Source organism: Trachypithecus francoisi, unplaced genomic scaffold, assembly GCF_009764315.1.
Source record: "Trachypithecus francoisi isolate TF-2019V2 unplaced genomic scaffold, Tfra_2.0 Lachesis_group1, whole genome shotgun sequence".
Taxonomy (NCBI): Eukaryota; Metazoa; Chordata; class Mammalia; order Primates; family Cercopithecidae; genus Trachypithecus; species Trachypithecus francoisi.
This window is the reverse complement of record NW_022681454.1, coordinates 97,332,355-97,350,594: the sequence shown is the minus strand read 5'-3', so window position 1 is coordinate 97,350,594 and position 18,240 is coordinate 97,332,355. Positions and strand designations below refer to the sequence as shown.

The 18,240-nt window shown below is 33.9% G+C and overlaps 1 protein-coding gene across 9 annotated transcripts in view; it reads right to left on the bottom strand.

The window, feature by feature from the left end:
- Positions 1 to 18,240, bottom strand: part of RAP1GDS1 (Rap1 GTPase-GDP dissociation stimulator 1) — a 172,901-nt gene that overhangs the window by 48,971 nt on the left and 105,690 nt on the right. For 7 of the 9 annotated variants that reach the window (XR_004438055.1, XM_033214859.1, XM_033214865.1 and 4 more), the window contains one exon: positions 11,912 to 12,058. The exons of the other annotated variants lie outside the window; for them this stretch is intronic. Coding sequence is in view for 6 of the 7 variants with exons in the window: in XM_033214859.1 (XP_033070750.1) it covers positions 11,912 to 12,058 (147 nt within the window). In the remaining variant the exon portion in view is untranslated. The remainder of the gene's footprint in view (positions 1 to 11,911; positions 12,059 to 18,240) is intronic. 9 annotated transcript variants of the gene reach the window in all.

Sequence of the window (18,240 nt, the reverse complement as noted above, 5' to 3'; positions counted from 1 at the left end):
CGTGTTCCTCATAGCTCCAATCCCTTGGCAGGGTTGGCCTGCTATTTTTTTTTTTATTACTCTTTATAGTTCTTAATCTATAGAGAAGGAATTAGGTGGGTGATTTTCAGAAAAGAACATACAGAGTTGAGCTATCTTATATGCCAGTTCATTACTGCCTGGTGGTCTTTGTTGTTAATTATTCCTGCTTTTAGAGTGAAGTATGAGAGATGGTCAACAGAGGCTTATTGTCCCTGAAAACTGATGACTGGCTAATTACAGATAATTATCTGGTTTGGTTGTGGGAGCTCATCTATAATATAAATGGGCCTATTACCAAAATAAGAATAAAAAATAAACATGGAAAAATGGGAGTTTATGTTTAGAGTTCAAATACTCTAATAAAACAATTTCAAATTTTGTAATGAAGTTACGAACTCTAAAAGGAGATAATTAAAATACACTCAACTAAGTCATCTGTATTTATACTTTTGATGTTAAATTTTTTTTCTGAATATGCAATTTAGTAATTAATAATTCACAACACTTAAAGGTAAAATACTTAAACAATAGTGTTATATCTATATCACATTGGTAGAATAGTTGCATTATGGTTATAGTATTTGTAATAATCATGCACCAAAGAGCTTTCCAAGTTAGAAATTATTTAGGTTACTTACCAGTAGATAGGGCTCTTTATTAGAGGGTCACCTCTGCAGATCCTTGTTCTTTAGCAGTATTTTTATTTATAAATGTATTCATTTTGATTACTTTGTCAAATACTGCAGAGCTGATGAATCATTAAATTTCGGGTATGTAAGCGTGAGCACTAGCGCATGCATTGAATGTGAGTCAAACTCCACTGTATGTCTGCATATATGTAAGCATCACACACCCCCTCAGTTCTGTTGGTACGAACTATACAAAATCCAACAGTCCAGGGACATCAGAGGAATAACACATTTTATGAAGAAGATAACAGAAGAATACCACTTAGAAGATAATGCTCTTCATGTTCTGCTAACTTGGCATATCTATCACTTTTCTGGACTGCTTTTATAATGTTACAAATTTTGGTTCCAGGTAAAAGAGGGATGAAAAGTCAAGAAATGTTATAGTGCTTAATACAATCTTTGGCATACAAATTGAAGCAGTAATATTTGAAATTGTGGCAGACTGGGAGAAAAAGTTAGCATAGCCAAATGGCACATTGTAGGTACTGCCATAATTCATGAAAATCATGTTGCTTCATGAAAATGTGTTTTATAACTACCCAGAAGCCAAATTCATTATATCCTCACATATAACACACATATCACACAAAAGAGAAAAATATATAGCCATCCAATTGGATGAACTCATTGTGGACCAACTGGGTGCTCTCTTTTATATCTACTTCTATGATGCTAACTAAAACAATCATCATACTCAAATAATTCTAAAATTTGTTCACACTGTAGGCCTGCCATTCTACTTGTATAATGAAGGCCCAGAGGAGGAGAGAAAAAACAAAAAAAAAACCACTTTAACAGAAACAGGTTGATATAAATTTCCATTTTATGGACAAAGAGGCATCCTAGAATATGGTTCTCAAAGTGTCCCTGGAACCCTTTCAGAGGATCACACAATCAAAGCTATTTTCATAAAAATGCCAAGATTTTATTTGCTCTTGCCACTGTGTTGACATTGGTACCAATGGTTCGAAAGCAATGGTAGGTAAAACTGCTGGCACTTTAGCATGAACACCAGCAATGGTACCAAATTGTATTAGTAGGCATTGTTTTTTGAGATGGAGTTTCACTCTGTGGCCCAGGCTGGAGTGCAGTGGCACGATCTCGGCTCACTGCAAGCTCCGCCTCCCAAGTTCATGCTGTTCTCCTGCCTCACCCTCCGGAGTAGCTGGGACTACAGGTGCCCGCCACCATGCCCGGCTAACTGTTTTTTGTATTTTTGGTAGACGGGATTTCACCGTGTTAGCCAGGATGGTCTCAATCTCCTGACCTCGTGATCTGCCCGCCTCGGCCTCCCAAAGTGCTGGGATTACAGGTATGAGCCACCACGCCTGGCCGTAGCCATTGTTTTCTTCACCATTACAGATAGTAAAACAAACTGCTACTCTGCAGCAATTTTTTTCGGAAAATATTTTTCACAAAAATGTTATTTCTGTTAACATACAATGGGTTTGTTATTTTAAAATGAAATACTAAATAATTTTAAATATTTTCTCAATTTAAGTTTCTAATTCAGTAAATATTGACAGATATAACCCAAATACATAAACAAAAGTCTTATAAGTCTTCTATAATATTTAGACATCTAAAATCATAAGACCAAAAATTTAAGAACCGCTGTCAAAGGACTACCTAATTTTTAAAAGTTTTTTTGAGCCCAAGTCTTGCTCTGTCACTCAGGCTGGAGTGCAGTGGCGTGATCTCAGCTCACTGGAACCTCCGCCTCCCAGGGTCAAGCAATTCTCTTGCCTCAGCCTCCCGAGTAACTGGGATTACAGGCGCCTGCCACCACGCCTAGCTAATTTTTGTATTTTTAGTAGAGACAGGGTTTCACCATGTTGGACAGGCTGGTCTCAAACTCCTGTCCTCAGGTGATCCACCCGCCTCAGCCTCCCAAAGTGATGGGATTACAGGTGTGAACCACCGTGACTGCCAGGACTACCAAATTTTTATAAGAGATTGGGAGGTGGGTGGGAAACATGGAAAATATTCTGAAGTTCAATGATGTGCTTAGCAGAAGTGACAACAGGAAAAAAATAAGATAAAAGCTTAGTAGGAATCCTAGATTTTGGCACTCTGATATTTTCAGAGAAATTACACTAATAAAGCTCCTAACATCTCATCTTGCTTATTTGAGTAGAAACTCTATTTAAGCCTAAGAGATTATTCCAGATTGAGTCTACCTATTTCAGTTACTATGTAGATATTACAATTCAGTAGGTGGTGGTGGTTGTTTTTTGAAAAGATTAAGCAGGGGTCCTGTTTGTGTAGGATAAGTTGATATTCTTATTGACAGAAACAAATGATTCATTTGATCATCTTTTTTGTTTACTGCCCAAAGAAAGCTTGCAAATGTTTTTCAGAGGATAATAGCTGACATCCATGATATCACGAATGTTATCAAGAGTATGACTTTTAAGTGAAAGACAAACAGGAAGAAATTCTTAGAACTAGAAATAGTTCTTGTTCTCTAAATACATTAGGGAGACTAAGTGAAGCAATTGCAAGACTATGACTTCTGCCTCCCTCAGTGAATATCAGCAACTCCAGGGGAATGTTATCAGAGCTCAACAAACACAGCAATTCACAAAAACGTAACCCAGGCCCATACATAGCAAACACTTATGTGTGAAAGACAGTCTTTAGACAGCACAATGTCATAAATGTCTGAAGACTCTGTTTTGACTGCTCCTGACACACATCACAGACAAATACTGACCAAATACAGATTTACAAAATTACATAATATCAAAATGACACAGGCCCTACATGATCTATGGGGAGGAAGAGGAAGAAAGGCACTGAGGGGGTGCAATACAGATGCATATACAAAGAGATATAAGGCAATCAACGCATGCGCTGGTGTGAACACTTACCTACCTACATTTGAATTTCAATGGTTCCAAGTTCTTCAGGTCACACTCATGGAAACTCCAAAGAATGGAGATCTGGAGAGAAGATCTCAAGTTGAGGAACCTTTTCCCCCCTGAGTTTTAAGTTTAATGTTTAAAACATTGGTATAACTAGATTATAGCTCCAGAAAAGTATGCTGAGAATTCCAGTAGCTCAACTGAAGTTACTAAAAATAAGTTTCTTAAGAAGATTATAACAGGTTTACCTTGTTCCTAGGGCTCTTATAGATAGACAATATCGTAAGATTATTAAGCGTTTTGGTAAACAGAACTTAAGAATGAAATTGTCAAAACAAGACAACACAATTCAAAATACAGTTTCTACATTAGTACATACAAGCAAATAAAACTGATGAAAAGTTCTAATACAAATTGGCTAAAAATGATTTGGGCAAAATAAAGACTGAAGAAAACTACCTTTGACTTAATGACTTATCTGTATTTCCAAAAAAGGATATGAAAATTAAAAATTAGAAACGATACAATAGCGAAGTAGAGCTTCAAGTTCAAGCGAGTTTTAACTCTGTTACAACACTGAAAAGTAAACTGACTTAAATGTGGCTACCAAGGGGATGATTAGTAGTTAAAAACTTTATATACTCAGATGTTTATAAAGTGGAGAATTTTATTCTAAACCTAGTATTGAGGAAATAAAACTAGATTATTTACATGTGTTTAAAATTCAATTATTTTAAAGCCTTCTTTATATCAAACATGCATGTGTTTTGCACCCAGATTATCGCTTTAATTTAAGCCCTATTATACATTTCAATGATACATAGAAATTTCAAAAAAAAAAAAGTCAAGATTCACTAATATTGACAATATTGGAGGTTTAAAACAATACATTTATACATTTCTTCCTAGACGCTAACAATAAAAAACCAGAAAAGGTAATTCTAAAGTTCTTTCTGGGTTCTGAAAATAAAAATTGTCTCTACATGGCAAAATTTCCCTTTTGTAAAAGTTTTAAATATAAATGGCAAAATTATATGCATGAGATTGATGTAAAACAGAAGCAACAACAAAAAAAATGCCAAAGCAAAAATCATAAGAGAGAGAGTAAAAATATTTTATTATTAAGAAACTTACTCATTTACTGTTCTCAATACAATGACAACTAGAGTGATTATGCCCTAATCTAGTAGATAATTTTTCCCTGTATTTACTCCAGGTTAATTATTTGCTACAGATCAACTTTTGTGACAATGAATACTGCTACAAAAAAAATTCTAAAGATATGTTTATTCTGATTAAAGAAAACCCTACGCTTTCATCTCAGAAAAAAACTGGTCTTTTAAGTTAAATGTGGTCTTTTTTTTTTTAAAGAGGACTATTGTCAGCTGTTGCTTAAGCAGCATTTATTAAGAGAAACCAATCCAGTCTCTGCTTTCATACAACACTGCTGAGATAAAGATCACATCTACAGTAAGTATAAATTTAAGCTTGAATTTTTGTACAGCAAATTAAGCTAATGTCAAATTAATTTATATCCCAACATGTGTATCTTGCAAACATATGCTTAAAAACATAGAAATCCCTTCTTTTACAAAAGAATATATTAGCTTAAAAAAAAATCTTTTCCAGTTACCATGGGGCATTATTATAATTTAAATTTTACAGTTTAAAATTGCACAGAAGTTATTTGCAAGGCACAAATTCTGTTAACAAGATACATCTGCATATCCAAAAGCATTTCACTTTTTAGTTTTTCAAGTAGGACTTAAAAACTTTTTTGGTAAATAAAACAATATAGGTAGTTCAGTGTTAGTTGGATTTCACTTACAGTTAAAACAGGATTAATAATCTTTATAAAAGTTAATTTGCACATGATGCTTTTCTGGTTTCAGCACCTCTCTGAATGGACTTTGTAAGTGGCCTAAATTAGACATGCAAATACAGATATTTGGCTCTAACCTATTATTTACCTCTGATTTTAGCCTCAGCTTTTGGAAGGCCAAACAGCTCAATGCTTACTTCAACATCATTTCTGGAACCTAAAAATTTGTGCATGATCAATGATTATGTGCCTCATATCATCATATTTCAACTAGTATAGGAACACTTACAGTAAAGATCTGGTCCTTCAGATTTGTTACTATCTGAATATTTAGTTTTAAATATAGGTAAGCATTTCATGTAAAGAGAAAATTTGCGTATATGCTTTATATGTTGAAATTCTATCAGTTGAAACGTAAATGCATATTATTATATTAAAATACACCAATAATTAATGGTGATAGACATCCTGTAAGGATGAAATCAAAATCAGAAAACCAACTTTTCCACTTCAAATTTTCACAGTGAGAAAAATCCTGAAAATAATACTTGATTAACAGCCATGATTAATCTTCAATCCAGACATAAAGCAAATAAAAATGAGAAAACCATATTAAAGATTGAGGAACTCCAAACATATTTTGCCCCTTCACTGCCCTCAGCTAAGTGGGCATCTATGTGGTATTATGATATTAAATGTAGTATCATAATTGCAGGAGCAATCTAGAAGCTAACAATGCTGAGAAAGTATTATTCCTGTAGTAATATAATGTCAAATTTTAAGTATTAGGCTACTAAAAGTATTAGGCTATTATAGTTTTTTGTAATACAAAAACTATAATAAAAAACTATAATATTTTACAAAAAACTATAATAATTTATTTTTCTGAGATAAAATTTCAGCTTCTTACATTCATAAGCTCATTCTCTAACAGATGAAGCTGAATATAAACGCCAATACTTGACCATGTGGAATTAGACCAAAATGTGCATTTGATACACCTCTACTGAAAATCAAGCTCTCAGACTGTTCATTAAGTAACAGCATTATTATAGTAATAGTCTAGGAAGATTATCACTAAAAGCTAACCTGGTCTAATTGGTAAAATGTAATAGGTTGAATTAGCAAGAGGCACCAGAATAACTAACTGCTCTACTCCTTAGTGAAACAATTTGTTTAAAATAACACTTGTGGTAGAACTTTATGAAAGCAACCTGCTTCAGCAAACTGACTAGAAAGCTGTTGGACAAACAGCAAAAATTCAGAAATTTTTAAAAAAGAGAACAACAGTAAATAAAGAACAACATCAGTATAATAAAGAAAAAATAAAAAAGCCTAAGTACTTTTCAGCTGTCCAGTAAGTCTTCAACACACTTCATTTAACTCACTGGAGTATAAAGTGACAAACTGGGCTTCAAAAGATGTGAACTTAAATGTATGTCTCCCATGTCTTCATAAATAGAGGGGAAAAAAAACCCCAGAAACTACATGTAAGGTAGTATGATGGAAAATTAGTCTCATTAAGAAAAAAAGACAGTATCAGAACAAGGATCTCTGAGAGAGTAAAACTTTAAAAAAGATACAAAAGAATAAATTGCAAATATACAATTTTACCTTTTAAATTTTGTTTTGTTCTTTTTCCTTAGAGTAAGGCAAAACTATTTTACTATTTAGGAAATATATACATTATTAATTAGCTTGTAACCATAGTAAGTAAACTTTAAAAATAGTTCTTCCCTCATGTGAAGCCAATCATTTTTCTAAACATCTAACATCTAGGAAATGCTCTTTTTCACCTGTAATAAAGCATTATAATACTGAAACATAAGGATAAACATGCAGCTCAGGCCAACAAGCTTTTTAGTTTTTAATCACGAACTAAGAAATTGTTGCTATTGACTGAAATGAAAGTAGCAGCTAAGGTTAATTACACATTAAACCATCTTTAATATGGGGAGAAGAAATACAGGCCTTTTTTAAACAAGTGAATTTAAATAATGAGCCTAATATTTAAATTCAATTGTCATGCTTCAATAATATACCACAGGTGTTACATTTCCTAAATTACATACATGGCCTCCCTTCAACCATAGCTTAGTTATCATCAGCCTATGCAGCAAATAAATATAAGAATTACCAAGCAGGTATCTCAGAGAGATTTCAGCAACCACAAAAAAAGAGAAATTAGTTTTTCAATAACGAGGAGTAATTAAAACATTAGAAAAATCGGCTCTATTTGTAGAAATCATATATACACATATCATACCTGTATATATAAAAATAGGTCAGATGAAGAAGCCATAGACTGCATATGTTAATAATTTTAGAAGATATTTTTTCCTTTCCTGATGGCATCTTTCAGTTGCCTCTACTTTTCTCTCTTATGGCATAGCTTATGTAAAATAATTAACTTTAGTGTTTAATGCTTATCGTTTACCACTTTCTTTAGAGTTATAATAGAATTTTCCTTCTCTCTGTGTCTCTAGCACAACTAGACTAAGAGAGAGAGTTAAACCCTCAATTACACTTTCCATGAGATATTTATTGATTAATTACGTCTACTTACAATGGTGACTACCAATAGATTCCTCAACAAGGTGGTGTTTTGGTCTTTAGCACTTTGCTTTAGATCCCTGGTGTGTTTCTATTCAAAGGTGCAATTAATTCAAGTGTACATATGCAGACTCAACACGTTTGTGGATCACCTATGGGAAATTTTAAATTACAGATCTGGTACTTGTTACTACCAGTGTGTTTTCAATGCCCCTTTCTGCAGCCACCGTGTACCATATGTAGATAAGGAACATCAACTAATATAGTGGGAAAGAGTTTGTAATGCTTCTAACTTACTTAATGAAGCAAATGCATTCCAATAACATGTTTCTCTTCCAAGTATTGAATTTGCTAATGAAAATTTTAGACAACAGTAAGTATCCAGAAAAGTCAATGAATATTTTCCAAACTCCTATGTGCTAAAACAGTGTTATATTTGAAAACAGCTGGATGACTGAACAAAATTTTCAGTCATTACTGTAATGTTTTGGCATTGGGTAACCAAAGCTAGGAAACAGATAAGTTAAGAAACTAATGAGGTTAAAATGCCTACAATTAAAGGTTTGAGTTCTTTGGTTTATACAATAACTAAAGTTGTAATGAAATGAAGAAAAAAAAATAGCAAGTTCAACACATTCCCTCAAACTGAATGTCAAATTGTCAACATGCTTTTCTATAGCCATAATTGTCAAATAGTCAGGCTATTTTCATGAGCCACAGAATCAAAGAGTGCTTTTTCGCCACATGAAAAACATGTATAATTTTTTCCAAAATGGATGAATTTAAATGATTTTTACTAAACAAAGTTTTATTTGTGTTATTTAAATATTATTTTATTTATACAATATTATTGATACACGTCGTTGGCTAAGCAATTATAACTTTCGCTATTCAGATTATTCTACACTTACCTGAGTATTAAGTTTTAACTGCTTCACCAATAGGGAAACAAAAGTATATATCTAGCTCATAGCTTGAAAGTGTAGAGTCTTGAGCTAGTTTAAAACTTTTGAAACTGATAAATTATGAATCATATACAGCTTTAGCAAATGGTACAAAAATAACTTTACTGAGAATTTTTATAACATATAATGACTTGCATGTGTTCAGGAAACTTGTTTTATTCCCTATTTAATGGCTTTAAAAAGTAGATATGCTCTGAGTTTTACTGTATGAACAGAAAGCATCTGAATCAAGACATTCTAAGTTTCAATTTTAGGACTAATAAATAATTTGAAAATATTCTCTTCAGAGAAACTGTGTTGGTGGATTTTTGTGAACACTCCCAGTACTTTTTTTTTTATCAGCATATTTAAAACATTTTATATATACAGCTAAAGAACAATAACTTCCTAACTACAGATAAGGTTTAAGTTATTGTGTCCAAGGGCAGTTAGCTTTTCTGCTACAGCAAGAAAAAGCTACTTGTCACTCAAATATTTTACTCATAAATTAGCAGAGTGTTGTATACTGATGTTCTACATAGTAAATACATATAAAATGAAACTTCACTTATTAGTGCTAATAGAAAGTGTCTCCTGAGTTTCAAAAGACTGTTATTTTTTGTTTCAGGGACTTATCTAGGTACACATGATCAATACCAAACAATCTGAAGTCAGTAAAGATAATGTAACAGTTAAGTCTTCAAACATAAATTTTAAGGAAAAGAGAAAGCAAATAATGGACATAACAATAAAGATGCTTTAATAATTATGCCAAACAAACAAAAAGGATATAATTTCAGTGAAAGCACATTAGAAGAAAAAGAAATCACTTCACAAACTAAGACACTCATGACAGACAAAACGTAAAAAGGAAGTAGAGGAAAGATGATGATAGTTACAAGTTTCGCATTTGTTTCTTAAAAATACTCAAGATTATGTCTTTTTTATTTGATAAGTTTTAAAAGCTGAATTCAAACTGCAGCTTTTGAAATAATGGAAGAAAAAGACCATTTGTCCAATAATATTCAGAGAAAAGTTAATATAGCTTTCTGAAATCTCTAAGTCATTTCTTGGGAATGCCTGAGCTCTAGAAAAAAGCCTACTCTTTAAAAAACACATATATATTATACAGTTAGACTGTGCACTCCACATGCTGTTAATCATAACACTTCTCTACACACTGGGATACACTATAATAGGGACTCAATCACTGCTTTGGATTGGAAATAGTGATGCATTTGAAGACCAGCCATCTGATATATTAATACTTCTATACAGATTTTTTTTAACAGCTTCCTCAAAGAACTAACGGCTAGTTTAGACGCATAACAAGACTAATTCTACTACTTCCAAAACTGGAATAATTTCATAAAATTTCTTTCATTTATATTTCTAAAACCTTTTCCCATTTAGCATTCTTCCTACTTTCTCAGTGTCCAAGCCCAAATGTAGTTAAAAGCAAAGGAAACAATATGAAAATCTGACCAATGATTTCTTAATGCAATTCAGATACCTGTGTATTATGGTTAAATTTCAATTATTTAGGAAATATGTACGTATTTTGTAGATTTCTCAGGCTCTGTCGTTTCTGTTTCTCATGTTTATATTTAGGGCATTTGCTCTTCAAAATTGATTCCACCAGAAGACAGGAAAAATAGATGTAACTGATCCTATGAAGACTACCATTTATTATTAGCTCAAGTTTAATAGGTAAGCCATTTGATCAATAAAAACACTATTATCCTAATTCAAAGACTTAAAACTGAAAGCCCTTGGACAGGATGAGACCTGAAGATACTTTCTGTTTAGCTTCTATAGTATTAAAAATATGCAATCCAACATTTAAAACTCACATGTCATGTAACAAGCTAGATATTTCAGCTTTCTCCCCCACCTCCCATCCCCAAAATAAAAAGATTGGGCAGTATTTGGCCAAATCGTCATACAGAAACAACTGGCTAGAGAAGAGTGGTGGTTTTCCCCTTTCAATACGACCAGGGCTCTTCAATTTACCACAGTCCCTACCATTCACTGTTGTCACTAACACCAAGGGCCAAATGTCAGTAGCCATTTATTGTCAAGGTTTATCTTTTTTTTTTAATTATTGAGAATATTTCTTTGGACCCACAACTATCAAATGTGGAAAAAAAAATATGGCAAAAGGGCCATGTGTTTCTAGAACACATGAAAGTAAAGAATAATACTGCATGTCTAATATACAAATAATATACGTCTCTGCCAAAATATAACAACTTAAAACGCCATTATGAAACAAACCACAGAAAGACCTTATTTGTGTTACATACCAGGAACATAACAAAATTTGAATGTCTGATCCACACAGTGATTCATATAAGATGATAAACAAACAAATGGATATTCTGTGACACCAATGTATTGATAAGTCTTAATATCACAGATTTATATTCATTTAATTAACCAAATAGGTTGTCTGAAAATTATTGACATGTCGCTTTTTGCTAGGGTCTAAAAATGTTTTACAGAGAAAAGAAACTGCTGTTTACAATAATTTATTAAATTTCTAAAATGAGATCTCTGCAATTGCTCTGAACTTGTTTCTAAAGCCAGATTTTATTAGAGTTTTAAAAAATTATTCAAAGTAAACCTAGCATCTAGATAAAATAATTTTACTTTTGCAAACAGTGTTCATATTTTAAAGCTACTGGTAAATATATAACGAACAAAACTATTTTAATATTGTTTATTTTTAAAATGTTCATAGTAAGAATGCTTAAATCATACTATATGGCTGTGGAGTTTTTGTTTTTGATAATGATCAACACTGGCAGCCCTTCAAAAATTAGTCCCAGTTAGTAAATTAACCATTTTACATTTTTGAAACATGAAATTTAATGTTGGCTAATTATTAATTTTATATGCCACTTATGAATAATTTGTTCATGATTTTTCAAATATTTTTGTTTTGCACTATAGTAAAGATAATTTTTAATTTTTCCCCCAGAGATAAAGCAAGTTTTCAGTTTTGTTTACCATTCTCATTGCTATAGTTCATCAGCATGCCACAAAAGACAGTCAAGAGCTTCTCATTGGCGGGATCTGTTAAACTGCACAGTGACCTTAAATGGTCAATTACAATCTGTGCACCACCTGCTTGGTCAACTGCACTTCTGCCCTCATCTGTAAAACAAAGAGTTAAATTAAAAATAAAAGAAAAAAGAAATGTACCTTACAATTTCAAATACAAAACATAACAGTTATTCTTTATTTTGTGAATAAATAGAAAATAAACCTAGGCAGGACATTAAATATGTCTTTTCAGAAAAAACAAAACAAAACAAATAAACATGGAAATGGGGGTGGGATGGGGAAAAGAGACAATCACTTTTTAGGCAAAATAAGATTATTCTCATTGGCATCATATAGGAGCTAACAGAACTTCCCTGTGTCCTAGAAGTTTATGATGTGAAAACTTTCACTCCTTCTTTCACAAATGACAATACTGTGTAAGAGAAAAAAATAGAAACTAAGTGATATTCTATTGGTATAAGTTTTTGTCCTTCAGGCTGAAAAATCACTAAACACAACTTTTTATCATTGGTTTTCAAAATCAGCTATTATCGAAGAAAACCATATAGGAACATATTATGTCTTTGATAATAGCTATTATTAAAGAAAACCATATGGTATAACTCTAAATCATAATATGTAATTCCTGAATATTAGTACTATGGTCTTTGTTAATGGCATTTCCTATAGTCCAGGAGCATGTTTCCTTTTTTCATTCTTGATTTGTTTCTTTTTTCCTTATTCCCTCTCTTCTAGGGCACACCAATAATTCAACATTACAAAAAGTGGTCAAGTGATGGTGAAACATAACTTCCATTATGTGTCCATCTACACTGTATAAAACAGATGTCACTTAACTGTTGGAACATATAAATAGCTTTAGACTACTTTCTAACTTTTGAACGTAAGAATGAAAAGAAATTAAAAGAATATGTGTCATTCTAAATGACACCTTATATAAAATATAACCGCCCTCTAGAAGAGGTCCAAGAGAAGTGTGTGAGCCATCAATGTGAACCACATGTGTAATTTAAATTTTTTACTAATAGCCACATAAAAAATAACAGGTGAAAAGTTAATTTTAGTAATATTTTATTCAATTCAATATATAGCACTCTGACATGCAAATCAATAAATTAACAAAACATTTTGTATTATCATCTTCACAATATATCTTCAAAATCCAAGTGTTTGTTTTCTACCCTTACAGTTACATCTCAACTCAGACTAGCCACATTTAAACTGCTCAGTAGCTAAATTTGGCTAGTAGCTACCACGTGGACTGTACTGTTCAGCTACAGAAGTGTAGAACAAAGATCAGCAAAAGAAGTGACTCACAAAGGAATTATAGCTATGAAGTTAGTTACAATTTGAAAGATTTTCATTTTCTAAATATAAGAACTGAAACTAGGTCATATCTTTATTACTGTTGCTGAATCATATTAGATGATACAACTTAAAATATGTAATTTCTTATGGTATATACACACACACACAAATTATATAGTAAGACCTCAGAAATACTATGTTCATAATTTTGAAAAATTTTGAGGAAATCCACACTAAAATGAAACAAAACAGTTTTATCCACTTAGTTTTATCGTATTGTTATAAAGACGGAAAACAGGACCATGTGCTAATCAGCTCATCAGATCACAGAAAATTCCTATACTGCCAGAGTAACTAGCTAGAGGAACCAGCCAAGAACACTGGTCAAATCTCAGTTAGAAATCTAATTTCCAAATTTTTGTTTTCCATAACATAGATGTAAATTATCTAAATTACTGGGCAATTTCAATGTGGATGATGTCTCAGAAAACTGAACATTAGGATTACAAATTTAAATGTTCAGACCTTCAATAATGTGAAGGTATAGTACATCCCATCCCTAAATTGCAAAGCTCGAATTTTTTTTATTCTAATTCCTGAGTAAACTGGGCTTTTGAAATATAAATTATGTATGCTTAGGACTTAGAAGAAGACATCTTAGAGAATAGCTAAACTAAGCCTTGTATTCATATACTAGAAATTTCATATACCAGGAAACTGGGGCTTAGAAACTACGTGGCACCTATTTGCAATGAACTGTGAATGAAAGCTGGCTTCCTATCCAGATTAAGCTAGTAAATGTTCAAAAATTCAATAAATTAAAATACAAACTTATTCAACAAATTTGATGCAATAAAAACACAATACAATTCAAAGCAAATTACCTATTTGTGTTTCAGAGTCATAGTGCTTTTCATCTCTTCCTTCCTTCCAACCCCCTCCTCCGAATTGTCTATAACATAGCTTTTTAACTCATGTGTTATTGAGAATTGTTTGCAAGGCATAAACACAATCTCTATACTAAAAATTATGTTATTACTAAATATGAGAAGAAAAGCAAAGCATGTATTACAATAATAGTGATCTGGGTTCAAAAAACATTAACCACCACTATAGGAATGATTATACAGCTTTTTTCTTTCTTTGGACAAATCAGCCTGAGAAACAAAGTAAAAGCATTTTATTAAAATATTTAATAGGATTTAAAGATTCAAAGGAATAAATGATAATATTGTGTTCCTTTAGCAAAACCAGTGACATAAGTCATCTTTAGAAGTATCTTACAACTCACTTTTTCCAGTAGTATTCAGATAACAAATCATTTTTAAATACAACAGCTATTATTGCACAAGTCCATATAAATTGGTTTTCCATAGTTAACTCTATACTTCATGTTACATTATCAAGAGTATTGTTCACTTAAAAATAATTTTCAGAAGGTTCCTTATCCTAAACTTGTGTATCATCTTTCACTCTTCTCGTAACAGCTAACCTATGAAGCATCCTGAGCTGTCACTTCTAAAAATATAATTGACATCTCAATTTTCCTCATTTAACTATGAAGCATCCAACCACTGGAAAAAGTGCAGCCTACTCTTTAAAGTCCTATTAAATCCTTTAATGATGATCTTTCACACAAAGTAGTTCCCAGCACAAGTGTGATCATTCATCACATTAGGTAAGAGCAGGGCTTTAAATCTAAAGAGTTACTGCACTTCCATTACCCTTCTGTAATCAAAAGCAAGCAGCAATAAAATCTGTGTCATGGTTATCACGTCTCACAAATGAGAAAAAAAAATGTTACCACGTTAAACGCTATTACCAGGTACACCAAGGGTGAGGAAAAGACCTAAAATACAACCACTGAATCTAACTATTGTGGCATGTCTTACAGTGTATCCTAACTTTGGATTTTACTACGTTTCCTCCTTGTGGACAGTAAATGCCTAGTATATAGTAGGTACTCAATAATTTTTTAATGAATGGGGCTTTTGACAGATATTGATAAATTACTATTCACCTTGAGGATGGATTGTGAGACTGACACACACACATACATGCAGAGAGAAGAATTTGCTTAAAGAAATGGTGATGATTAAATATTAGCATTCTGAATTGCAACTTGGGAAGTCTAAGTCTAGTTCAATGTTTCTTCATTGCACACACTTTTTTTCTTTCTGAGATGGAGTCTTGCTCTGTCGCCAGGCTGGAGTGCAGTAGCACGATCTCGGCTCACTGCAACCTCCGCCTCCGGGGTTCAAGTGATTCTCCTGCCTCAGCCTCCCAAGTAGCTGGGACTACAGGCACGCACCACAACACCCAGCTAATTTTTGTATTTTTAGTAGAGATAGGGTTTCACCATGTTGGCCAGGATGGTCTCAATTTCTTGACCCTGTGATCTGCCTGCCTCCGCCTTCCAAAGTGCTGGGATTACAGGTGTGAGCCACTGCGCCCGGCCTACACACTTTTTAAAAAAAAAGGTTTATTACTTATGCCATTAAGTCAAGCAAGGTAACAGCACTTTCTTAGCATTAATTGAGAATCTATCTTTAAAGATTCACTTGTAAAAACTTGTTGGTATATTTTCCAACAAATCTTTTCAGAGTGTTTGTAACTTAAATATTAAGACCAACTTATATCACACAATAGCTGTCTAAAATGTACACTAAGCAGAGAGGATTTGATTCATAAGATCTATTTCATATATAATCGGTTCAGGGCTTAAAGTGGCACAGTACAGTAACAATTTTCATATCCGTATCAAAACTCATGGAGAGTCACAAATCCATTCACTGAGAGTGAAAGAAATTTCTGAAACTTATAAAGAATACACTTTAAATAACAATATTTCGAAGCACAACAAAAAATGTTGGGAAGATGGCAGACAGGAGGCAGGACTAGCTTGCAGCTCCCAATCAGACATGGAGACTCACAACACAAACTTTTGCTCCAAGAACTACTACAGGAACATACCAGAAAAGCTGAGAGACCCTTTGAAGGAACTGGATCATCACTGCAGACTATCTGAAATGCTGAAAAACTGTGAGTATGCTTGCCTTCTCAACATGGAGGCTCATGGGCTTGGGTAAGTTCTCAGCTCTGGCCATCAGCTGCCTGGAAATAGACTCAGTGCTGTTGGGGGATGGTGGGAGTGAGACCAGCCTTTAGGACTGTGAGCTGTATGGGAGCTGGATCAGGCCCATGACTGCCAGTTTTCTCCAACTTCTGTGGCAACCTGTATGGTTCAGCAGAGGCAGTCATAATCCACCTGGAGATACAACTTCATTGGGCTGGGAACCACACCCCCATCCCCCACAGCAGCCGCAGCAAGCCCCACCCAAGGAGAGGCTGAGCTCAGACACACCTATCCCTGACTCCCACCTGTGGTCTTTCTCTACCCACTCTGGGAGCTGAAGACAAAGGTCATAATCTTAGGAGCTCTATGGTTCTGCCCACTGCCCAAGAAACCATACTTAACCAGGTGTCCCTAAAGCAAGTTTGCATCCTCCCTAAAGGACCACAGTTGATGTGCTCTTAAAAGTGCCATCTCCTGGCTGGAGGCCAACCAACACAAAACCAGCACACTAAACAAAAACCCAACTGAGGACTCTCACTGAGTCCACTTCACACCCCTGCTATCAGAGCAGGTGCTGGTATCCATGGCTGCAAGACCTGAAGATGAATCACATCATAAAATCACACAGTTTGCAGACACTCCCCAGTGCCACCCAGGAGCTGAGTAGCTCTGCTGGGTGGCTAGACTCAGAAGAGCAAAAACAATCACTACGGTTCAGCTCTCAGGAAGCCCCATTCCTAGGGGAAGGAGGAGAACACCACATCAAGGGAGCACACCATGGGACAAAAGTATCTGTACAGTAGCCCTTGAATCCCAGCTCTTCCCTTCAGGCAGGAGAATCACTTGAATCATTTGACACAGTCTACCCAAATGAGATGGAACTAGAAAAACGGTTCTGGTAATATGACAAAACAAGGTTCTATAACACATGCAAAAGATCATACCAGCTCATCAGCAATGGATCCAAACCAAGATGAAGTCTCCGAATTGCCAGAAGAATTCAGAAGGCCAATTATTAAGCTGAAATCAAGGAGGCACCAGATAAAAATGAAGTCTAACTTAAAAGAATCAAAAACATGATACAGGATATGAAAGGGTTAGTAGTGAAATAGCATAATTAAAAATATAATCACAACTTCTGGAAGTCAAGGACTCACTGAGGGAAATGCAAAATGCACTAGAAGGTATCAACAATAGAATCGAACAAGCCGAAGAACTTCAGAGCTTGAAGACAGGCTTTTGTGTTAGACCAATGCAAAGACAAAGAAAAAAGAATTAAAAATGAATGAAGCCTCCAAGAAGTTTGGGACTATGTTCAACGTCCAACCCTAAAAATAATTGGTGTTCCCAAGGAAGAAGAGAAATCTAAAAGTTTGGAAAATGTATTTGAGGGAATAATTAAGGAAAACTCTCCCAGTCTTGCTAGAGATCTAGACATCCAAATACAAGAAGCTCAAAGAACACCTGGGAAATTTATCGCAAAAACATCACTGCATAGGCACACAGTCATCAGGTTATCTAGTCAAGACGAAGGAAAGAATCTTAAGAGCTGTGAGGCAAAAGCATCAGGTAACCTATAAAGGAAAACCTATCATCTTAGCAGCAGAAACCCTAGAAGATTGGGGTTCTATCTTCAGCCTTCTTAAAACAATTATCAGACAAGAATTTTGTATCCAGTGAAACTAAGCTTCATAAATGAAGGAAAGACACAGTCTTTTTCAGACAAATGCTGAGAGAATTTGCCACTACCAAGCCAACACTCATGAACTGCTAAAAGGAGCCCTAAGTCTTGAAACAAATACTCAAAATATACCAACAGAACTTCCTTAAAGCGTAACTCTTATAGGACCTATATAACAACATCACAATGCAAAAAAAAAAAAAGGTA